The 25,215-nt window shown below is 42.9% G+C and overlaps 1 protein-coding gene and 1 long non-coding RNA gene across 5 annotated transcripts in view; both read right to left on the reverse strand.

Annotated features, from left to right (window-relative positions):
* SH3RF1 (SH3 domain containing ring finger 1) overlaps window positions 1-25,215 on the reverse strand; it is a 187,680-nt gene that overhangs the window by 2,481 nt on the left and 159,984 nt on the right. For 2 of the 4 annotated variants that reach the window (XM_032298636.1, XM_032298634.1), the window contains exons 8-11: window positions 25,039-25,209; window positions 22,478-22,740; window positions 21,262-21,614; window positions 11,250-11,608 (exon numbers count right to left, since the gene is read on the reverse strand). In XM_032298636.1, coding sequence (XP_032154527.1) covers window positions 11,250-11,608; window positions 21,262-21,614; window positions 22,478-22,740; window positions 25,039-25,209 — 1,146 coding nt within the window. Of the gene's footprint in view, window positions 1-11,249; window positions 11,609-18,816; window positions 19,025-21,261; window positions 21,615-22,477; window positions 22,741-25,038; window positions 25,210-25,215 lie in introns of those variants that run through there. The other 2 variants (XM_032298637.1, XM_032298638.1) reach the window with 2 other exon arrangements.
* On the reverse strand, window positions 2,484-6,408 carry LOC116565161. Its single transcript, XR_004275284.1, has 3 exons — window positions 6,395-6,408; window positions 4,156-4,173; window positions 2,484-3,507 (listed from the first exon to the last, which is right to left on the reverse strand). It is a non-coding gene; the product is annotated as an uncharacterized LOC116565161 (long non-coding RNA).

Below are 25,215 nucleotides of genomic sequence, written 5' to 3' on the forward strand. Positions count from 1 at the left end.
TTCCACATGAATAGGACATAACATTAATTCCTTCATGTTTCATAGAGACTGGGTACTAACAAAGACCGGCCTTGGATATGTGTGTCAATCCACTACTGATGGCCCAGGTTGGTTCACTAGAGTGACCTTTATAAGGAGAGCCATCCTTGCTCCCTCCCAGTGATTGTATCTTGGTCATAAAGGAGAGTTTCGTTTCATTTCCTGGGAGGGCCATCATTTCTGTCCCTCCCTCTTCTCCAAGAAAACAGGAGTGAATTTATTTGATTGGTAAAACTGAGAGAAGTAGCTGAGCGGCAAGGTTTGGTCCTCACTGAACCACCTGGCCACAGGCTGAGGAGGCTCTGCTCTGCCTCGTGTTGTGAGCACAGAGAGGTCAGGAAAGTGAGTCTGGAAATCTGTCTCTGTGTCCCTTACACTGGGGTTTGACATGGGCGAGGCAGCAATTCTGAGGAAGGTAATCTGCCCCGCATACCCAAATTATATACCCAAGGTCCAGATGTGGAGCGGAGGGCTGTGGCCACAAATTCAATCCACTACTACCAGTAATGAGGTTGACATTCTGATCTCCACTATTCAGACATTTGTGTCTATTTCTTCTTGGTTCAAAATTTGAATATTAGTGGGAAAGGTGTCATTATCGCTTAAAAACAGCAGAAGCCTAGCTGGCTTAATATTATCTATGCCCTTGCCTCCATGCTCCTGAGCTTTCCCACACAGACTTACAGCTTGTAGGAAACCAGAGGGAAGTGACTTGTTTTACATTCTGTATCCTTTTATCCTTTGCTATTTTTCCAGCATTATCTCTCTCCTTTACTCCTCCTCTCAACAAAAGGGGAAAAGAATGGTGGTGTGTGGCAGCCAACCCCTAAGATGGCCCCAATGATCTTTGCTTCCTGGTATTCACACTCTTGTATAGTCTCCTCCTATGATCCATAGGGATGACCTGTGTGACCAATAAAATGTTATGAAAATGACAGTGGGTGATTTCTGAGGCTAGATCATAAAAGGCATTGTGGCTTGCACTTTACTTTCTCTTGGATCAGTCACTCGGGAAAATTAGCTGCCAAGTTGTGAGGACACTCAGCATCTCTATGGAAAGGAAATACACACACAGTAAGGCACTGAGGCCTCTTTGCAAAAGTCTAAACTAACCAGACAACAGTGATGTGACTAAGTCACCTCAGAAGTGGATCCTCCAGCCCCAGTTGAGCATCAGCTCAGGCTGATGTCTTCACTGCAATCTCAAGAAATACTCTAAAGCAGATAAGCTGCTCCACAATTACGTGATCCACAGAAGCTGTGAAATAATAAATGCTTATTATTCTTTTAAGCCCCTGAGATTTGGGGGTGACTGGATGCATGGCAATGGGTAACTAATAAATGGATCTTTCACTGTTTGATGCTACGTAATGAGTATTAGGTCATAAAGGTGATTTTGGGTTTCTACGTTCATTTGGTTCTCAAAGTCAGAAAATGAGTTTACAGCCTCATGGGACCCACTCCTGAAAGTGAAGAATGTTATGGCTTAAAAGTGATAGCCAGAACAAATTCTATACAACTACCCCCAAACTTGTGAAACCCCTTACAGCCTGTTCCTTTCACCAATTCCCATTCCATATAAACCAGAATCCATTTAAGAAAGACCATAGCAAGAGTCCCAGACTATTACACTGAAAAAACACACCTCTGCAAAGGATAAGTGGCAGCTCGAACAACCTAAGCTCCTTTGGCACAGGACCAAATTACTGTCCAAGATCTGAAGCAAAAGCACAGCTCCAAAGTTGGCTTATCACATCCGAGAAAGGTTCAGCTAATTCAAACGTGAATATCCACAGACCACAAGGCTGGGGTCGGATCAAGCACGGAATGAGGGAGGAAGCATGGCATTGTGGGAGAAACCCTGCCTAAGGGTTGACACAGACTCTAAGGTCAGTTAGAGCAGCTTAACTTTGGGCCAGTTATCTCAGTTCTCTCAGTCTGTTTCCTCATGTGTAGAATAGGACTGTAATGAGCTAAACAAGTATAATGCTCTTAGTATGGTGTCTGACAAAGAGGTCAACCCTAAAATATTAGCTCCCATAATGATCATATGGCTTAGACAAGAGTAGGCAGAGACCTGGTGCTTGAAGGAGGTGAAGGATGGGCCAGTCAGTGGCTGGACATCTCTAACTAGGAAACAAACTCAGGCCACAACCTAAAGCATTTCCTGACAATGAGATTTGACAAACTTTAGAATTACACAGTTAGGGTTTCGGAATCCTTTCTCTGACATCTTTATTTTGAGACGGTGTGGCTTTGTTGCCCAGGCTGGTGTGCAGCGGTACAATCACAGCTCACTGTAACCTTGACCTCCCAGGCTTATCTGATCTAACTGATCTTCCTACCTTAGCCTTCTGGCTGGGACTACAGGTGTGTGCCACCATACCTGGCTAATCTTTTTACTTTTTGTAGAGATGGCATCTCACTATACTGCCCAGGCTGGTCTTGAACTCCTGGGCTCAAGCAATCTTCCAGCCTCAGCCCCACAAAGTGCTGGGATTATAGTCATAAGCCACTATTTGACACCTTTAAAAGCAAGACAAATAATTTCATCATGAATTTATCTGAAAGAAGGATCCAGATGACATTTCTCAAGACTAATATCAACATGCTAAAAATCCATGGAAAAAGCAATGATGTAGTTGCCATTTGGGGCAAGTTAAAAATTTAAGGCAAAGCTTTATAATTCTGGGAAAAAAATGTACAAGTGGCTCAGAACATATTCAGAGTAGATTTCTCATGAGATATATTCCCTACTTGTTCTCTGTGAGCTGCCTAAAAGGCGAAATGGAATAAAAAAGATTATTGAAAAACTTGAAGTGAATTAGATTAATATATGCATTTTATAAAATGCACTAAACCAATTTTGTCAAAAAAATTTTGAACTAGAACTGCTGCTGGGCTAAGAACATACTCTTCCTGCCAAGTTCCCAGTGGGAGCAAATTTTCATTGCTAAGTTTTACAAACCTCTAGGGGGGAAGAGGGTGGGTGGAATGAGAAACCATGTGCATAATGGAAACTGTGATGCAGTTTTGATGGTATGAAGAATACCAGGTGCAGAAGTAATAGACTCTACTTAGAAATCTTCCAGCTCAGGTCCTGATTTTGAGCCTTGTGAGGTGGTTTGCACAGAGTTTTCTAATACAGATTTGTAAGGCCAAATTCTGGGCATAACTGGCCAACTATTTCAGGCATTGAAAGGCTTTGCCAAGTAGAACATTTACAGACCAACCAACAGATGTAAGGCACAGCTGCAGAGGCCCTTCACATCTGCTGCTCCACCCTCTGCCTCACGGGGATTATGCTCATCTTTATGCAAACAGGGCTTTGGGGAAGTTCTGAACCTCAGGAGTGAACGGCTACTCTCCCAAGACCTCCACGGGACCTGCTGATCTACCTTCAAAATCCACACTCCATCCACTCCTCTTCATTGTCACTGTCACTATCCTGGTTGATGACTTCATTACCTTTCGGTACCTTCCACCTGGTCAAATAAATAAATAAATATATGTATTTTTTTGTTTGTTTTTTAGATGGAGTTTCACTCTTGTCACTCAGGCTGGAGTGCAATGGCACAATCTCGGCTCACTGCAACCTCCATCTCCTGGGTTCAAGAAATTCTCCTGCCTCAGCCTCCTGAGTAGCTGGGATTACAGGTATGTGCCAACGCGCCCAGCTAATTTTTGTGTTTTTTTTTTTTTTTGAGACGGAGTGTTGCTCTTGTCACCCTTGTTAGAGTGCAATGGTGTGACCTTAGCTCACTACAACCTCAACCTCCCAGGTTCAAGTCATTCTCCTGCCTCAGCCTCCTGAGTAGCTGGGATTACAGGCACCCGCCATCACATCCAGCTAATTTTTTGTATTTTTAGTGTCCAGGTTTCACCATGTTGGCCAGGCTGGTCTCAAACTCCTGACCCTGTGATCTGCCCGCCTCCACCTCCCAAAGTGCTAGGATTATAGGCGTGAACCACCGCACCCAGCCCCATTTTTGTATTTTTAATAGAGACAGGGTTTCACCATATTGGCCAGGCTGGTCTCAAACTCCTGACCTCATGATCCTCCCACCTCAGCCTCCCAAAGTTCTGGGATTACAGGCATGAGCCACTGCGACTGACATCCACCTGGTCAAATATCTACCTATCTTTCTTGCCTCAGGTCTCTTCCTGTCCCAACTCATTCTATGCAGAACTCACATATTAATATTCTTAAGTGGCAACTCTATTTGCAGCAATCCACTGCCAAAAAATCATTAACAGCTTTACAATGCCTGCGAGCAAGGTTAATCCTCAGCCTGGTATGCAAAGCCCTTGGTGATCAGGCCTTAATCTCTTTTTACAGCTGTAGTTACTATTATCACCACAAAAGTCCCAAACACTCCCCTAAGCCTGAACATGTCCCCTACATAGGGCCTTTACCTCTCCCACTCCATGCCTTGGCTCGTGCAGTTCCTTCCAGTGGGAATTTCATTTGACACTATCTTTGCCCATCCATACCCTATCACCCTCTCAAAGCCTGGCTCCAATTCTCCCCTGTGAAATCTCCAGCCCCACAGCTGGAGGCAATTTCATGCTTGACTAAATCCCAGAGGCCTCCATGTATATGTCTTATGGCACTTAGCACAGACTACATTGTATTATTACCATCTGTGTCCCTGTCTCATTTATTCTACCAAACCATAAGCTGCTTGAAGGGTGAGATGATGCTAAATTCACTTTCTATGTCTCATAGTACTTAGCATGGTACGTTTAATTCTTAATAAGCATGTCAAGTGGCAAAAAAAGGCCTAATTGTATAGAAAAAGCGTTTTTTAAAATGTACACAGCTCCTGAAAAAGGAATGAAATTCTAACAAGTGCTAAAACAGGGATGAAGCTTGCAAACGTTATGCCGAGTGAAATAAGCTGCGTGCATACAGAAGGACGACTACTGCGTGATTCCGCTTGTGAGGTGCCCAGAAGTCACTCACAGGGACAGAAAGTAGAAGGGTGGCTGTAGGGCCTGAAGGTGGGGGAATGAAGGATTAGTGCTTAATGAATACGGATTCAGTTTAGGATATGAAAACTTTCTAGAAATGCATAATGGTAAATGGTTGTATGACAACATGAATGTACTCAATGCCATTGAATTGTACACTTGAAAAATAGTAAATTTTCATGTATACTTTACCATAATTTAAAAAATAAGATACATACATGAATAAAATTTTTGTTGAAGAAAAAGAAAGGAATAGGGTGTGGTGGCTCACACCTGTAAACCCAGCACTTTGGAGGCTGAGGCAGGCAGATCACCTGAGGTAAGGAGTTCAAGACCAGCCTGGCCAACATGGTGAAACCCCGTCTCTACAACAAATACAAAAATTAGCCAGGCGTGGTGGTACGCGCCTGTAATCCCAGCTATTTGGGAGGCTGAGGCAGGAGAATCGCTTGAACCCAGGAGGTAGAGGTTGCAGTGAGCCAAGATTGCACCACCGCTCTCCAGCCTGGGTGACAGAGCGAGGCCCTGTCTCAAAAAAAAAAAAAAAAAAAAAAAAGGAAAAATGTATAAAGCTCACTGGTACCTTGGTTGGAAAGCATGCCCTGTTCCCTTTGAACAGGGCACTGTGGAGGCATTGCGGGGTGACCGGAGTGGCTCACAGACTGGGCCCTGAATGGCCTCTGCCTCTTAGTGGCTCTGTGACCTTAACTCAACTTTTGGTGATAACAGTCAAGGCGGAATTCAAGAAACAGAGTCTTGCAATATAAAGAAGCTCCACAGACATCCGATGCTATGGTCTTTTAGCTTCCATCTGAATGGGCATTTGCCATCTTTTACTAGTATACATTTCTTGCTTCCCTTATTTTTCTGGCCTCTAGTGTTCTCTGAAGTCCATATATTTTCATTTCTAATTGCCCCTGGTATAGCCCAGATTGGCTCCCCTGTTGCTCTGGGAGGCGCTCAGTCCATCACTCTGACCTGGGTGAGTAACCACTTACTGCTTTCTGCCAGTTGCCACAGCAATCTAATATACAATTAAGTATTTCACTGGCAAAACCAGACTAGTTCCCTTTGTAGCATGCTCCAAGTCCAAGTAAATTATGTACATTGCTTCACCCAGTGGGCTCATTGTCACTGACTCAAAGAAATTAATCATGCTGGTTAAGCCCAGCTGCCTTTCTGTAAATCTATCTCTATCCAATTTGTTTGTTTCCAAGTGCTCAAGCTGAATCCCAGATCAAAGATCATACATAGGTTTTTTTGTTTTTTTTTTTTCCAATTTAGGAGAGGAGCTTATAGGTATGTGGTTCTTAGTTTAATTACTAAATTAAAAAATACACACAGATAAAGATGACTTGTTCTGTCTCCCTGAACCCTTTACATATATATATATATATATATATGTATTTCTTTCTTTAGAAGAAAAATATATCTGTCATATACGTACTTTCTTTTCTTTGTCATCCCTTCTGAAATATTTTCTTACCACTTTCACTTTGCAATTTCCTAATTATTTTTTCTCAATCCCTCTAAAATAGAGCCTAAAATATCTGTTCTATTATTTCTGCTGTCATCAATTATACCTTTTCTGCCTCCAGGATATAGCGCTATATCTGGCTTGTTTTCTTCAGTCTAACAAACACAGAAGAAACTTTTTGTTCCTCAGAGAATTCTCTCTGCTGACACCAAGACCTGTCAACACACTTCAAGGTTCATCCTTCCTTATTATGAGATTGCTTAAGTCTTTATACCACGTGGTTGGTATTGGTTCTTTCCACTGACAGCACTGGCTGCCCCAGTCATTCTTTTTGTTTTTGAGACAGAGTCTCGCTCTGCTGGGGTGCAATGGTGCCCTTTCAGCTTACCACAACCTCCGCCTCCCGTCTTCAAGAGATTCTCTATCTCAGCCTCCCAAGTAGCTGGGATTACAGGTGCCCACCACTGCCATACCTGGCTATTTTTTTTTTTTTTTGTATTTTTAGTAGAGACAGGGTTTCACCATCTTGGCCAGGCTAGTCTTGAATTCCTGACCTTGTGATCCACCGTGACTGGCACATTCTTTTACTTTAGACATATGAGACAGGGTCATGGTTTGAGAGGAAATTTTATGCTTGTTCTCATTCTAATCTGTAGATAAATCTTATCTCATAGTATTCCAATAATATACATTGAAAAACATTTCTATGAAATTCTATCAGTATAATTTCTACCAAAAGAACCCTGGGCTCCTTCTGTATTTTGCCAGGGCAAGAGTTGTTGATGTTTGTATTGTAAATCAAGAATTATTTCTAGATCCTGAAACGTTTTCTCAATCATACTTATATACAAGTTGATCTTTCCTTCATTTTCAGCAATGAGCACTTTTTATTGTGTTGCAATGTTTAAAATATGAAAACAAGTAATCTCTAAATTCTATACTTGGTGGCTTTTAATTAATCAAAGCATTTCATTCCTAGTGAATAACAGAATATTTTCCTATACGTTTCCACATGTTTCCTGTTATTTTTACTGCGAGGCAAAGCTGAGAATCCAAGGTAAATAAATACTATTAGCATCATGTATGAAATGAAGGGCTGTGGAACGTTGGTCAGATTGGCTATTATATTTAATATTCCACTGAACATATGGATTATAAAAATATAAACTTGGATAGACGTCTTCTCCAAAGACCCATTTCCCACTTGTAAAAATTCAAATGGTTATACAAGAAAATCTGCCAAAGAATTCCAGCGTGCTCGGGCCCATCTGTCCCATCATTAAATTCCCCATATTCCCTATCTGACGTACATCCCCCGCTCCCTGAAATGCTGTCACCTGTCTGTGCTAGCAATTCCTCCTTTCATATGAACTGAACAGCAGGAGGCTGCTGTTAGAAAGGAGTTCCTCTAAGAGGAAGGGACTAGAATGCAGAAGCCACAGAGACCAGGGACATCTGGCAACTGAAAAGGAATGCATTAGGGGGAGGGAGACTGCAGTGCCCATGCCAGTGTCTAGGGAGAGTCTGGGCAAAGTCAACCATCACTCAAAAGAGTCACACAAATACAACAAAATGAGGGGGAACACAGGAGAGATGCCCTCAGGACTTGAAGGAAAAACTGCAGATCAATGCCTGGAGGGAAGGAGGGAGGGAGGCTTTGTGACCAAGAGAAGGCAAACAAGTAACTGGACCAACTCCAGGGACAGAAGGTGCTATCCCTGGAAAGCAGACCAATACAGCAGGAACAAGGTTGACTCGAAGAATACAAGATTCAGTGAATTCTGGACAAAATTTCAAAGCTTTACTAAGAGCACAACAGATGACAGGAAAGAGAAAATGATTTCATTTGTAGGGAGAGAACATTTTGTTAGGGTAATGGCTCATTTTAAAACTGGTTTCTATAGAAAATTATTATACAGCACTATAAAGATAAATATCAGAAATTGTGGCTGGGGCGGTGGTTCATGCCTGTAATCCTAGCACTTTGGGAGGCTGAGGTGGGCGGATCCCTTGGGCCCAGGAGTTCGAGATCCCCCTGGGCAACATGGCAAAACCCCGTCTCTACTAAAAATACAAAAAATTAGCTGGGCGTGGTGTTTGCCTGTAGTCCCAGCTACTCAGGAGGCAGAGGCAGGAGAATCACTTGAACCTGGGAAGTGGAGGCTACAGTGAGCCAAGATTGCACCACTGCACTCCAGCCTGGGCAACAAAGTGAGACTTCGTCTCAAAAAAAAAAAAAAAAAAAAAAATCATAAATTGTGAGCTTTGTATTTAATGTAAATAGGTTGTCTGACATTTATTTTTTTCCATTTTTCCTAGTTTATTTGTAAGTAAAAAAAGTGTGCCAAAAATATGAATGCACGCCTCAGGTTTTGGTGGATACAAATATACCTATGGCTTCATCTGAAATACACAGGTAAGGTGAATTTAAGGCATTTAAAAACATCACACTTTATAGTCACATTTCAAGTCAGCAACATAGAAAGTGCTACCAAAAAGGCAGTACCTCCACAAAGTAGAAATTTACCGTATTTATGAAATGTAGGCACAGAGGAAATGAAGCTTATGGAAACAATAAAACAGATGACACGACAAATACCATATATTTATATGCGATATAAAAATAGTCAAGTATTTTAAGGATACTTCATGATGCTTTCCTATGTAACGAATAGCGCTTCACTGTTCAGTTTAAATACAGGTATTGATCGACTTACCACCTATGCAACTTACGACCATTCGACTTTACGACCACAATCGCTAGCCACGACTGCTCCGCGTTGGCAGCGCAAACGTTGCCCAGCTGGGCGTATGACAATGCGGACCAGCTTCCGGCAGCACTACCATCTCTGCGTGGACCATTTCAACTGTACATATAGCCTACTCAACTTACAACCAAATCGTGTTACGACCGGTCCGCAGTGCCGACCGTGGTCGTAAGTCGAGCACTAGCTGTAATCCTAGTAGTTATTTGTCTCATTAAATATATATTTTCTTTCCTAACACATTCCTAGAGCCCCAGCGGAGTATCAAACAGAGCTGCTCCCTTTTGTAAGAATTATTCCAGGCTGGCATCACTGACAGGGCTTACTACTCTGAGTGTAACTGAATCAAGTCACTGGGTCAGGAGGAGAGTCAGAACTGAGACTGAGAACTTAGCCACATTCTTCTGGCTCAGGAAGAAGAAGAAGCGAGTTCTTGGCCAGGCACGGTAGCTCATGCCTGTAATCCCAGCACTTTGGGAGGACAAGGCAGGAGAATGGCTTGAGTCCAGGAGTTCCAGACTAGCCTGGGCAGCATGGAAGACCCTGTCTTTACAAAAAATCCAAAAAAATTGGCTGGGAATGGTGGCACAGGCTTTAGGAAGCTGAGGTGGGAGGATCACTTGAGCCCAGGATGTTGAGGCTACAGTGAGCTGTGACTGTACCACTGCACTGAAGCCTGGGCAACAGAGCAAGACCCTGTCTCAAAGAAAGGAAAGAGTTCTCTTAGCTAATAGAATTCTCTAATTTAAGCTTGTCTGACCTGCGGGCATGCAACACAACACAAATTTGTAAACTTTCTTAAAATATTGTGAGGTTTTTTTTTAAACTCATCAACTATCATTAATGTTAGTGCGTGTGTGTGTGTGTGTGTGTGTATAATGTAACATATTTTTAACATAATATAAATTTATTTATTAATTATTTCTATTTTCTTTGAGATGGAGTTCTGCTCTGCTGCCCAGGCTGGGGAGCAGTGGCACGATCTCCTATCACTACGACATCCACCTCCCAGGTTCAAGTGATTCTCCCACCTCAGGCTTCCAAGTAGTTGGGATTACAGGGACCTGCCACCATGCCTGGCTATTTCTTTGTATTTTAGTAGAGACAGGGTTTCACCACGTTGCTGGGATTACAGGTGTGAGCCACCGTGCCGGGCCATATTTGTGTATTTTATGTGTGTCCCAGGGAGGCCAAAAGATCGGACACCCCTGCTCTAGTTGCTTCACAACTAGCAGGAAATGCTGCAAACTTTTAATTAAAAAGGCAAAATATTAAAAAAAAAAAAAAAAGACAGTGATTGCTGGCAAAGAAATAGAAACAAGAAAGAAGTCAATCCATGAACAAGTTCCCAGTGATTGACAATTTTCACCTGGATACAATTCTTGCATGGCGGAGTGGAGAAAATAAAAGAAAAGAAGGCTAGGGACCAACCCATTAAGAAACATGGAAGGGGCTGGGTGCGGTGGCTCACGCCTTTAATCCCAGCACTTTGGGAGGTTGAGTCAGGTGCGTCAGGAGGTCAGGAGTTCAAGACCACCTGGCTAAGATGGAGAAACCCCATCTCTACTAAAATACAAAAATTAGCCAGACACAGTAGTGGGCACCTGTAATCCTAGCTCCTCAGGAGGCTGAGGCAGGAGAATTTATCAGACTACGAGGTAGCATCCCAGGGAAAGCGCACCATAGTCCCCAGGAAAAAAAACCCAGGAGGTGGAGGGTGCAGTGAGCTGAGATTGAGCCACTGCACTCCAGCCTGGGTGACAGCACAAGGCGCAAGAGGCAAGACGGGGAGGGGAGGGGAGGGGAGGGGAGGGGAGGGGGTAAATGGAAAACAGAGCACGTGTGGCAAGTGGGAAAAGAAATTCAGTGCTTGATTATTTTTATAAGCTCAGTTTAAAAACATTTAGGAGGATGTGGCAAAACATCTTAAATGTTCCAGCATAAAGCCTGTTGTTCATTTTCCAATTTTTTTCCTGGAACGAAGTTGAACTCACCTTTCACAAACAACAGGTCTCGACTCATTTAAGACAGGACCCAGGGAGGAACAGGCCTGGCGAGGCGGTGGAGCGATGGGGACGGCGGAGTCCAGGGAACTTGCCTTCCTGTGAAAAGCATCCTGGGCCAGGGCTGCTCCCGCCGCTGCAGTCGTGACCGGTCCGTCCCCGTCCACAGGGCAGGAGCCCGCCCTGCCGTGGCCACCTCCTGGTGGCAGTTCAGGCCCCACCGCTCCCTGGAGAGGCAGCTCTGCACTGCCCAGCTCCACTTCCAGGGTGGGCGATGCTGGAGGAGACACACGAGGCTTCCGTTTAGTGGAGGCGCCAGAAAGCAACTTCAACAGACCCTTTTTTTCTTTCTGGAAAAACAAAAGAAAAAATGAGGCTTAGCTGGAGACTGACAGTACTATTGCTGGTGTAATCTACAGGACCCTATAGTTCATTATTACTTTTTAATTTTTGTGGGTACATAGTAGGTGTATGGGTCTTATGGTTTCAATGTTCGGTTTGATCTTTTAAAATTATTTCTATTGATATTTGGTTATTCATAATCTGGCCACCAATTTTTGTGTGGTGCTAACATGACCTTTTGCTTCTCCTCCTCCCTTTCTGCCACGTTTTTTTTTGTTTGGTTTTGGACATTCCGTTGAAGTAGGATACACTGATACAAAAGATGTACAATGATAGAACTCACCAATTCACATCCCAGGTTTGGTAAAAGCATTAGTAAGTATTTTAGGATAAAATGGAAATTTCAGATTATGGATTTAATTTCCTGGCCTTCTGCCTATCCTATCTCTAATTACTGTAAGAGAGCTGACCATATGCTGAATTAAACGTAAACCTGACAGCGCCTTACTCCACAGGCATGGATGTGAGGCTTATCATTTACAGGGAGTGATCAGAGTTAAGGGCTAAACCACTTCTCACATGTCACCACCTCAATGAAATGTAACAGGCCAATAAAACAGAAGTCAAACCATATCTCCCGTGCAAGCACCTCCATGATTAGACACCCATTTTAAGGAAAGCTTCAGTATGTTTATAAACAAGTTGATATCTCTTTTTGCAAGCAACTATACAAATAAGCGTGTGTGGTTTTTTTTCCCCCAACTATCTCAATTCCACAGAAGCCATCTCTTGAATTTTTGTCTCTTTTGGTACTTTCTCTCTTTGTTCTGCTAGGAAAATCAGATGACAAGAGAGTGCGCCTTCATTCTGAAACCTTAAGCGTGAATGTTCTTTCTGATGAGCAAGTATAACACGATCCTTTTAAATTGTTTTACTAAGATGTCAACTATAGCATTAAGTCCTCTGAATGGAAGCGCTCCTTGAAAATGAAACACTTCATAGAGACCTATTTCTTGATTTTGAAGAGAGTTATTTCTTTAGAAAGCCCTGTAGGCAAACTGGAATTATTAAGGCCCACTAACAGGGAAATAGAATTACAAGGGACCCGCTGAGGAATTTTCCTTGGGAATAATAATTTAGACTCAGTAAAAACTCCTTGGGAAAATGAATCTAAATCCCTAACAACATTTTTCCATTAGAGACAGTATGGCAGAAAAAAGGAGACAAAAACAATCATTTATCAGACCATGTGGAAGCATCCCAGGGACAGGGCACCATGGTCCTCAGTTACCTAATGCTGCTCAAGTACAGGTGAACCCATGGGCTGGAAATGGGAAAAGAGGGTGGGCATGGGTGCTAAGGTCATTTCTGTACTTGCTTGACCTGACTACAGATGAGTAGAGCCAGCTGATCCCCCTGCCCCGTAATCCTCCCAGGTAGAGGAAGATCCTTTTGCATTTCTCTTTATAGCCTGTCCTCAGCTGACTTTAGGTGCTTTTGCCTCACTCATTCAATGCCGCATTTTCTGTGGGGCTACCATGCATTCCAGTGAACGCTCTCACAAACCTGGACTGCCTGCACAAGGGCAGTGACAGTGCTGTCTATACCTCTGTATCTCACCCAGCGCCTCTTGCACGCCCTACACCTACTAACGCTTAGAGGCTGAGAAGATACTGGAAGAGGATGAGACCAGAGGAAGGAAGGAAAAATATAGCTACTGCCAGGCCTAAGGAAATAAAGGATATGTGGGATTCCCCAGATTCAGAGGCAATAAAGCCTTTCCTCTACACTGTGGTCAATAGGTTTGACTAAACAGCTGCCAATGCTGCTCTGTACTTGCTGTGGAGAGCCTGAGGTCTGGAGGGCCAAGAGATGACATGGGAAAGAATGATGTCCAGTTGCTTCCATTTCTAAGGTAGCAGTCGGCTGCAACTTCCAGCTATTCTTGCCATGATGTAAGAAGGCACATGCTAGTCCACGGACCCCTACAGGTCCAGTGAGAACATCAAGTCCATTGATAAATTACAATCTCAGCAAGGCACAGCTAAAGCCTTTTCTTAAAAGCTCACTTCTGAGCACTCAGTAAAATATCAGATAACTCAGTGGCACTCAGGGAACAGCCTCTAAAGTGATTAAGAAGAAAGATGACTTAATTCATCTAAAATGATTAAACACATTAAATACAGCTTGCTTTAATGACTTCTAAGGGATGTCTTATCATCATGAACCGAAGCTGACTACCCACAGAGCAGAAGGCAGAAGATTAGGAACCATGGCAGGGCACAAGGGGTAAGGGGTGGGGGTGCTAATACAGAAAAGATGCTGCCCTCGTTCCAGGGAACCATGTTTTCACAATGGCATATTCTGATTTTTTCTATGTTAGCAGAACAATGTCTCACTTGAGAGAGATCACTTTGCAAATTCAGACACTTATCATCTACAAGCACTACTATTTTTTCAAAAACCAACAGCAGAAATGAAAACTAAATGAATTAATAAAAAGACTACATTCAGGCTGGGCACAGTGGCTCACACCTGTAATTCTACTGCTTTAGGAGTCTGAGGGAGGAGGATCGCTTGAACCCAGAAGTTCAAGACCAGTCTGGGAAACATAGGGAGATCCTGTCTCTACAAAAATAAAATTTAAAAAAATTAGCCAGGTGTGTGGAGCATGCCTGTGGTCCTCCCAACCAGGAGCCTGAGGTGGGAGGGAGGACTGCTTGAGCCTAGAGGCCGAAGCTGCAGTGAGCTATGACCATGCTACTGTACTCCAGCCTGGGTGACAGAGGGATACCCGGCAGAAAAAATGAACAAACAAACAAAAACACCTAGGAAGAGGAAGAAAAATCATTTGAACAAAGAAAATAATCACTAGAGGCCGGGCACAGTGGCTTATACCTGTAATCCTAGCACTTTGGGAAGCCAAGGCAGGAGGATTGCTTGAGCCCAGGAGTTCGAGAGCAGCCTGGGCAACACAGCAAGACCCCATCTCTACCAAAAAAAATTACCTAGCTACGGTGGCTCATGCCTTTAGTCCCAGCTACTCAGTACGCTGAGGTGGGAGGATCACTTAAGCCTGGGAGTTCAGGCTGCAGTGAGGTATGATTGTGCCACTGTATTCCAGTCTGGGTGACAGAGTGAGACCTTGTTTCAAAAAATAAAAACAAAATAAAGGAAGGAAGAAAGCAAATGATCAGTAGAGATTTCAGGAAAAAAGTTCAGAAGAGAAGAAAATGAATATTTAAAAACCAGATAGGACTTCTGCTTAAGAAAATCAAGAATAAGCCAGGTGCAGTGGTGTGAAGCTGTAGTCCCAGCTACTTGGGAGAATGAGGATTGCTTGAGTCCAGGAGTTCAAGGATAGCTCAGGCAACATAATAAGACCCTATCTCTTAAAATAATAATAATAATACAAGAACAACGGGAAAGGTCCTCAAACATTGAAGAAAATCTGTGGTTGGTTCCTTAAGGGAGTCATCGGGAACTTGGGGGTGGGGGATTCGAGGCACTAAATGTTGACATTTTGTGGCCCCCCTGTAGGAATGCTGGCTTTTAGGAACGGATCTAGAATATGGCAGAGTGCATGCTGACCAACAGCCACTCCTGCTGATTCATATGGGAGTCAATGCCAATGTCAGGCGAGACTTACAAAGCACCTCCAGAGATTCTGAAGTTATGGGTAGAAAATGGAAGCACTTAAGGTAGATATGGGCATCAGAGGTGGTTCCTCCTCTTTTTCTAAAGTGAGGGTTAGAACTTAGAGAACTTAAGAACAATTACACAATTGTACTTATCAAAAAGATTTTTTTTCAGGACAGGTGCGGTGGCTCATGCCTGTAATCCCAGCCCTTTAAGAGGCCGAGGTGAGGGATCACTTGAGGCCAGGAGTTTGAGACCACCAACATAGTGAAACCCTGTCTTTACTAAAAATATAAAAATTAGCTGGGTGTGGTGGTGAATGCCTGTAGTCCCACCTACTTGGGAGGCTGAGGCTGCTAGAGGATCACTTGAAACTGGGAGGCAGAGGTTGCAGTGAGTTGAGATCACACCACTGCACTCTAGCCCAGGTGACAGAGCCAGGCTGTCTCAAAAAAAAAATTATATATTTGTATATGTGTGTATATATATGTATATATGTGTGTTTATATATATAAGTACATGTGTATCTGTGTGTGTGTATATATACATAAAGATTTATTTTCTGAATGAAAGCTTAATATATTCAAATATTTGCATTTGTTATATTTTGGCAGATGGGGGAATAAAGCATACCTACACAGCAGTATTAGAGGTTTTCTTTGAAATCCTAGATCATCTTTAGGCATTCTCTTTGGATGTCTGGATTTTCTCTAACTTCTAAAACACACATACAATTTAATTTTTTTTTTTTAAAGAGGGTCTAGTTCTGTCACCTAGGCTGAAGTACAGTGGCACTAATAGCTTACAGCTTTGACCTCCAGGGCTCAAGCCATCCTCCTACTTCAGCCTCCCAAGTAGCTAGGACTATAGACACATACCACCATGCCCAGCTAATTAAAAATTATATATATATATATATAACTTTTTTTTTCTTTGGTAGAGATAAGATCTTGCTAAGTTTCTCTGGGCAATCTTGTACTTCTGGCCTCAAGTGATTTGCCCACCTTGTTCTCCCAAACTTTTGGAATTATAGGTGTGAGCCACTGTGCTCAGTCTTAATCTTTTTATAACAATAAAACACAATAAAACATACATATATGTACACATAAATATCACCTAAAGATTTGGAAACACGTTTTCTGGGAGATTAGTTGATCAAATACTGAAGGCTTTGAACTGAATATGAAGTTAGAAAAATGTCCAGATAAAGCTGTTATACTGATGGTGGTGGAAGATATTAGGGAATCTCACAGAAAGAAGAATAACAATGGTATAACAGGTCTAGGATTTCAAACAAGAAATAACTGAGATGAAACACAGAGTTTCAGATGCCTGTTGATCAAACTACAGCGTGCAGACACCAAAGCTGGCTAGAGATTTTAACACAAAGACAAAAATACAGCATCTAGAGATTACTGAAACTTTGTGAGACAGGACTTCCAAATAAAATACGGTTCGAAAGAGTAGTTGTTAGGAGAGAAGCTGCGACAGTCCCATCTGTACATCACGAAGTTGTATTTCTCTGTGGAACAGCAGTAGCAGCCCACTGCAGAGCGGCTGGGTACAGAGAAAAAGAGAAGGCAACAGACGTGCTATCACGTGGGAGATGTACTGTGCACTGTTGATGGTCACAAAATGACGAGGACAGATGGAAATGAGAGTATTATCAAATACCTAGATATCTGCTGGAAGTCTCAACTAAAACCAGGACCTCTAATACACTTTTTCCTTGCTGATAGTTTAGTCACACAGAAAGTTGAGCAAACTGCAACTTTGGATCTAATTCTGATCAACTAGAGGGAAGGCTGAAACCAGACAGGGGTGGAGATGTTCTGCTGAAGAAGCAGAAATAGGGAGAAGTTGAAATAAAGCATGGAAAAGGAAGCTGGTGATAGTCAGGTTTGAACTTTATAGTTTCAAAGAACTGATTTTTATATGTTCAAAGAAAATATATGCATGACCTGAAACTCAAAAGGGAAGATGCTTCAAGAGGAATGAGAAGGCTCTCAAAAATGAAATTCTAACCATACAATTGCATATTATCCCTGCAGATGAAAACAGAGGCATCTAAAGGTACTGATGTGATCTCCCAGGGAGCAGCCTAACGGCTCAAATTTTTAAAGAGCACCTACAAAAAGATCAAGCAAAGAGCCCATAACAGGAATTCAAGAAGGCTTAAAGATCAGAATGAGCTTAAACTTGCAAAAATGCTAAAGACAAAAAAAATTTTTTAAAGCTCTTTTAAAGTTATGTTTGAAACAAGAAGAACAAGAAAGACACAGACCCGCTGTGGAGGATGGTGGTTCTCAGATGGCAAGAAGAAAGGGAAGGATAATCTTCAGACTGGAAGGGAAGAACAAACCTTGAAGAGAAGGAAATGAGTGAAGAGTTGGGATTTAGAGATCAAATGATACTCTTAACAGGTTGAATTCACTCCAGTGTGCAGAGAAAAACGGCAGCAGAAATGCAACAAATCACCTTTGATAACCTGGTGAATCTGGGATCAGGGTCAATTGCACAGGCAAGGAAGGGCATGTGGAAGTCCCAATTTGCTTTTTTTTTAATTTTAATTTTAATTTTTTAAAATTTTCTGAGACAGAGTCTCACTCTGTCACCTAGGCTGGAGTGCAGTGGCACGATCTCAGCTCATTGCAACCTCTACCTCCCGGGTTCAAGTGATTCTCCTCCTTCTGCCTCCAAAGTAACTGGGATTACAGGCTTGAGCCACCATGCCCGGCTAATTTTGTATTTTCAGTAGAGACGGGGTTTCACCATGTTAGCCAGGCTGGTCTCAAACCCCTGACCTCAGGCGATCTGCCCACCTCGGACTCCCAAAGCACTGGGATTACAGGCATAAGCCACCGGGCCCAGCCCCAATTTTGAAACACATGACAACAAAACACTTTGCAGACCATCTGGGAAATTCTAGAACCATGTTAAACGAAAGATTTATGAACATTTAGAAAGGGAAATAAGACTCTTCCAGGAGACACTTGCTGACAATAAGTAACGGCAGAAATGAGGGGCAGTGGGGAGAACTCCGTGGAAGGGAGGAGGATGTAAAAGGCAGGTGAATCTCAGTGCGGCATCTGGCGAGCTCTCCCAGGACATCCTTGTAGATGTGATGGAGAAATGTGTATTAAAGACACTCTAGTCATGAAGATTCATGATTAAGTGACAAGAATCATGGAATTACTAGATTTATATCAACCAGAAGTCTCATTAGTGGACTGGGAACACTAAATGAGGGAGGAGATTTAAAAAGGGAAAATCCGAAATCTGTGATATGAAGAATAGGTAAAGAAAACTTTAAGAGTACAGCATTAGAGAAAAGACACCAAGGGACAAACCTGCAAATACCTCAGGGCACCATGCAGAAAAGAGATCAGCGTTTTCCATGTGGGCCCTCAAAATAAAGAACAACAGTTGGGAGTTGAATTACAGCTGTCTGAAGATGGCACAGGGCAGTCCAGGGGTGGGGCACTGCTTGGTCAATGGGGCACACACCCAAGCAGAAGCCATGGCCGCTTGTCAGGGATGGGTGCTACCTGTGGTAGATGGTGCTGTAACAGGTTACCTCAAACTCTGTGGTAAAAATCAGGTCCTAAAATCAAGGTGTTGGTAGGGCTAGTTCCTTCTGGAGGCCGCTGGGGAGGAATCTGTTCCTTGTCTTTCCAGATTCTAGAGGTTTCCAGTATTCCTTGGCTTGTGGCCCCCTTCTCGTAGCACTCCCACCTCTGCTTCACCATCACATCTCCTTCTCTGGCCCTGAGCTTCCTGCCTCCCTTTAACAAACATCCTTGGGATTACATTGGGCCCACCTGGATAATTCAGGATAACTCCCTTGTCAAAGGGCTCTTAATTTAATCATACCTGCAAGGTCCTTTTAGCTATGTAATGAAACATCTTAAAGGTTCCCAGGATCAGGAGGTGGACATCCTTGGGGAGCCACTGTTCTGTCTATCACAGGTACCTTTCAAGCCTCAGAGATTCAGTGAATTCTACAATGGAAGGGCCCAGCTGAAGAGCCCCTGTTTTCATCAGTGGCAAGGGCTCTGAGACACACTGTCCCCCAAGTCTTAAAATCTAAAACATAAAAATTATTATTTATAAATATATTAACAAAGTTGAACATGTTGGCATGAGTGCAAGTTTAACGTAATTAATTATAAACACTGAACAGATACCAATCTTTGTCAAAAACTCTCATGTTAACCTAACAATTAAATATTAACTTTTTAGTAGGCTGTAAAGTTTATTTCCTTATAAGCTGCTGTTTATAGGCTCCCTTAACGATTTAAGTAGAATGACATACCTTACCACTTAAGCAAGTGGCTAAAAGTCTATGGTCACCCTCAAACTTCCCAGAACTGGTATAGAGCTTCAGGGAAAATGTATAAACCATTGAGAAAAAAGTAATGATGACAATAAAAGTATCCAGATCTGTGACCATCTCTTTTTCTTTTTTACATTTAACCACTCTTAATTTCTCTCTTCCAATCACCTGTCTCCAAACCCAACCGCAGGTTATTCTTTCCAACAGAACCTTCCGTTTATATTTTCTTTAAAATTCAGCCTCAAATGAGACATTAAAAGTATATATATATGGATTTAGAAAATAATATTTCCTTATATTTCAAGTCTTACCTCTCAAGGAACCAAGCTGCTTAAGGTCAGATGTACTGGGCCATGGACCAGTACTAGCCTGTGGCCTGTTAGGAATCAGGCTGCGGAGCAGGAGGTGGGCTGCATGCAAGCAAGTGAGACTTCGTCTCTATTGACAGCTGCTCCCCATCACTTGCATTACTGCCTGAGCGCTGCCTCCTGCCAGATCAGCAGGGGCATTAGATGCTCATAGGAAAGCTAACCCTATTATGAACTGCGCATGTGAGGGATCTAGGTTATGTGGTCCTTACGAGAATCTAATGCCTGAGGATCTGTCACTGTCTCCCATCCCCCACATATGGGGTCATCTAGTTGCAGAAAACAAGCTCAGGGCTCCCACTGATTCTACATTAGGTTGAGTTGTATAATTATTTCGTTATATATTACAATGTAATAATAACAAAAATAAAGGGCGCAATTAATGTCACAAGCTTGAATCATCCTGAAACCATCTCCCCGCCACTATCCACCCTGGGGGCCCATGGAAAAACTGTCTTCAACGAAATTGGTCCATGGTGCCAAAAAGGCTGGGGACCAATGCTGTAGATAAAATAAATCCATAAATGACACTTGATCAACAGCTCCATTCCCCTCACACACATATATATACTTTAGAGATGAAGTTTCACTCTGTAGCCCAGTCTGGAGCACAGTCATGTGATCTCGGCACACTGCAACCTCCCCCTCCTGGGTTCAAGCGATTCTCCTGCCTCAAGCTCCCGAGTAGCTGAGATTATAGGCAGCTGTCATTACACCTGGCTAATTTTTGTATATTTAGTAGAGGTGGGGTTTCACCATGTTGACCAGACTGGTCTTGAACTCCTAACCTCAGGTGATCCACCTACCTTGGCCTCCCAAAGTGCTGGGATATGGGTGTGAGCCACCACACCCGTCACACACACACACACACACACACACACACACACACACACACACACACACACACACAACTCTTATCAAGCAAGATTCACTGAACAGGAAGACCTGATGATAGCAAAATGATTAAAGAATGAGAAACTAAAGGGAAAAGGAAATTCCTCCACGAGGCTGTAAGCTGCACAGGGGGAGTGACTAGGTCTCCTTCACTGTGGTCCACGTGACATGAAGCACTGGACTTGGCAGCTAGTGGGAGTTTAAACACAGAGAAACATGAGCTCTAGATAACACGATGGGGTGGTTGGTGCCTGCGTTTCTTCCCTACTGTCCTCCGAGCACCTGGCATAGTGACTCACATGTGGGGCGCACCTGAGGGTTTGTTGAACAATGAGTCCTCTCATTAGCTGAACACGACAGACACAACATAGGAAAAAAAAACAGGGAAGTAAGTAAAGCAGAGAAACAGTAAGTAAAGTCTTACTTTGCTATCCTTGTCTGGTTTGGTTGCTGAACTGTTCCCACAAGCTGATGAAGCAGCGTCAGGAGGTGTGGGAAGTCCAGGGAGAACGGTCACTATCCGGCCACTGGACTCAGCCTCCAGAGAGATGCTCGGGGAGGGCAGTGGAGCAGCCGCTGCACAGGCCAGAGGGGCACCGGCTCGGCTGATACTGACGGCGGCAGCGTGCGTAGCTGGGCCTGGCATCGGAGGCGTGGGTTGTGGAGAGGCCAGCGAATGATGGGGCAGGCCCACGGTTGCAGGGCCGAGGCCGGCAGGATTCTGTACCTGGATAGGTGTCACTGCTGCCGTGGGGCGTTCCTGGCTGTGCGTGGCAACTAGTAGATGGGAAGAGAGAACATGGCAAAATCCAAGTATCTAACTGCTGCTCACCAAAACATGAGTCATTCCACTGCATCAGACCATCGTGAAAGGCTGCAACTGCATTTATCACGATAAAGACTGGATGTATGGTGGCCTAAAAGCACTTCGTCTTAGCTGGCTTCCGACACTATCTATTGTCCTTCCAGGTCAGCCCTTGAGTCTACTGAGTGCCTGGAAGCTCAGCTCTAACCCAAATCCCTTTAGTTAGGAGATAATCTTTCCACAGTGTTAGAGACACTGAGCCGGTTTTTGGTGGTATTCTACAGTGTCAAGCCAGGTCTCCCTCCAGTCCTTTTCCTATTATTTATTACCTTTCCTTATTAATCATTTTCCTTCTTTATGTTTTTCTGATAGAGTTCACAAGCCTTTAGTTTACCCCCCATACCATTAGTTACCCAAGACTCTTGGGAAGGTTTGCAGTGCTATAGAACTAAGAAAGCTTTTTAAGATCCCACAGGGTCCAAAGTAGACTTGTGCTTAAGTGAATCAGAAATAATCAGCACACCTGTTATTAGAGTATCACGCAATGTCACCGAGATGGTGGCAGTGAGATTTGAGATCATATGATCTCAACTACAGAAGTCAAAATTTCAAGTACTGTTGACACTCTTAGGGTCAGCCTAATTTCTTTCAGACTTTAGATCCATCCATGAGGCTTGAAGTAATATGCAGGGCGGGCTTAGCCCGAATAAAGATACAAGGTGCACTTAGTAGACTGACTAATGTTCATGATTTTACTTACACCTACATTTCCCCACATCAGTCAGAAAAGATCTGCCCTTTTTCCTGCTTTTTTCCGGCCTGGACTCCTCCTTACCTGTCCTCACAGCATTGCGAGCCTGGTTGACTGTCATTTGCCCAGTCATGTGCAACAAGACCTTAGCCTGAGGACTTGTCTGGATGTGAGCTGCTGATACCACAGCCGTGGGGACAAAACTGGGACTCCCAGCCACACCATTTCCCTGGAGCTTCTGGGCAGGCCCTCCTGCCGTAGAAGGACTGACCATGGTCACCCCCCGATTTGTCTGGCCAGCTGTAGACATCGGGACTTTAGCTTGGGAAGCATTTGTCACCGCCCTGCTGGGACAGAAACATAAATGGAAAGCCCCATCCATCAGCAACATGAGAGAAAGAACAATGAAATGCAAGAAAAATGACTCAGAGCTTCAAACACAGAACATTTTAAAAAATGAATGAAATTATTTTTATAAAGTTTAAGAATAGAAAATTCAAAGTAATAATGGCCCTGAGACAGAGAAAGGTACTGAAATATATTCTGAGTCACCAGAAACCACACGTCATACTCTGCTCAAGAATACACAGTTTCTGTGTTCAGCTTTCCATAACAAGACCAAATATCTCCACTAACTTTCAAAGCTCTGGATTCTCCCGCTTCATCTACAGAACAAGCTGGGATGGTTCCCTGACAATATCTCCATTTCCACATCTTTGCTCCTGTTTCCTGGCTTCCTACTTGCCTCCAGCTCCACATCAACATGTGCCCGTGTACAGGCATGCACACATAGTGGAATGTCCTCTGTGGCTTCTCGTAATGTATTGTAATCTCATTTATGTTTCAAGATCCAGCATGAATGCTGTCAGTTCAAGAAGCCTTGCCTCAGGTTTAGGTTTAAGATCTTATGATCCTATTGTTTCATGTGGATTTCTTCCGTCATTCTGTTTCTAAACTCCACAATTGTTTATGTTTTGGCCCTTGATTACAAAATGTGTTATACAATTGTTAACTTTTTGGGACAGAGTCTCACTCTGTCACCAGGCTGGAGTGCCGTGGTGCCATCTCGGCTCACTGCAACCTCCACCTCCCAGGTTCAAGCGATTTTCCTGTCTCAGCCTCCCGGGTAGCTGGGATTACAGGCCTGTGCCACCACACCTGGCTGCTTTTTCGTATTTTTAGTAGAGATAGGGTTTCACCACGTTGGCCAGGCTGGTCTTGAACGCCTGACCTCAGGTGATCCGCCCACCTAGGCCTCCCAAAGTGCTGGGATTACAGGCGTGAGCCACCACACCTGGCCAAACAAGCAGAAGGACTTCAAATCATTGGTTTTTGAATCTTATGAAGACGTTTTCCTTCATTAACTTTATTTTTTTGTTCTTTGTTGCATTTCTCTTATCTATTATTATTATTATTTTGCACCAGGGAGGTTCTATCTGCCATTTTCTGGATGGGATGGAGTCTGAATGTAGATTTTAACATACACAGAAAAGAATGTTTATATTGATTAAAATTTGCAAGTCAAATCATTCCATCACCATCTGCAACAATAGTGATTTTCATTTGATTAGGTTGCTGGCCAACCTATAAATTAGGGCCAACAGCTGACAAACATGTCAGTTCATTAAACTGTTTGTTTAAAATCAGGGGGTTTGAGGAGTGATTTAACGCAGTTAAACCTGGACTGTATATTAAGCATCTGGTGGTCAAAAACCAGGGCTCCCTCAGTGTTGATTTCATTACAGGTCATTTAATTCTGTTTCCGAGGCTTCTTTCCTCAGTAACCAAAAGCTGAACTATCTTTACATAAAATATACAAAATGTGGTATCACTAAAGCTCCTGTCACTCTACAACAGGGTTTCTCAACCTCAGTGACATTTTAGGCCAGATTACGACTACCCTTTTTGTGGGAGGCTATCCTATGTATAGGATGTTTCACTGCATACTTAGCCTCTATCCACTAAATGCCAGCAGCACCCTCAACCTCCAGGTATGACAATCAAAAATACATCTGGATATTGCCAAATGTTTCCTGGGAAGCAAAACTGCCCTCAGTTGAGAAGGATCTATGTTATACATAAAATTTTTATTTCTGACTGAATTACATAATTCATTGTCAGAATTCAGAGGTAATTACCAAATTAATGAAATAAATATAAATCTACACCACCTGGGTTTGAGGCCTTTGCTATGCGATCTCAGATAAGCTGTTTGATATCTCTGTGCCTCAATGTAACAGCAACTAAGAATTAAGACTACTTAAGTGTAATGCATTTATAAATCTGCCAACCTGGCATATAGTATGCATTATATAAACACATAAGTATTAATAATATAGCTGTTGTTTGTATCAACACTATGCCTTTTCTAGTAGAAAAATACTGAAAATGATGTTGTTGAACCTTCTCACATTAAAGCAAATAACTTAAAACCCAGTACATTTACTGGTAAAAACCTATACTTTAAGCTAAAAATTTTAGAGTTAGAAAGGATTTTAGCAGATATAGACACGAATTTTTTTAAAACGCTGGCTGCGTGTAACAGGCAATTATAATGTGAAAGGGATCTGTATAGGCTGAAAACCATGGAAAAGAACAAAGCTTCTCTGTGTAGAACTTAGGACACAATTTATTCAGAACCATACCTTGTGACCGGTGCCACATAATTGCCAGGGAAAACCCCTATCTTGCTGGTATGCATGGATGTCCCTTTGAACCAGCCATCCTGGCAGCGCTCAAAGACTAAAAACATCTCCCCTTTTCTCAGCTCTAGTTCATCCTCTTTCCGAGGAGTGTATGGATAGATAGCAACATACCTAGAA

The sequence above is a fragment of the Sapajus apella genome, unplaced genomic scaffold (assembly GCF_009761245.1).
Source record: "Sapajus apella isolate SASKATOON/1434 unplaced genomic scaffold, GSC_monkey_1.0 scaffold39, whole genome shotgun sequence".
Classification (NCBI taxonomy): Eukaryota; Metazoa; Chordata; class Mammalia; order Primates; family Cebidae; genus Sapajus; species Sapajus apella.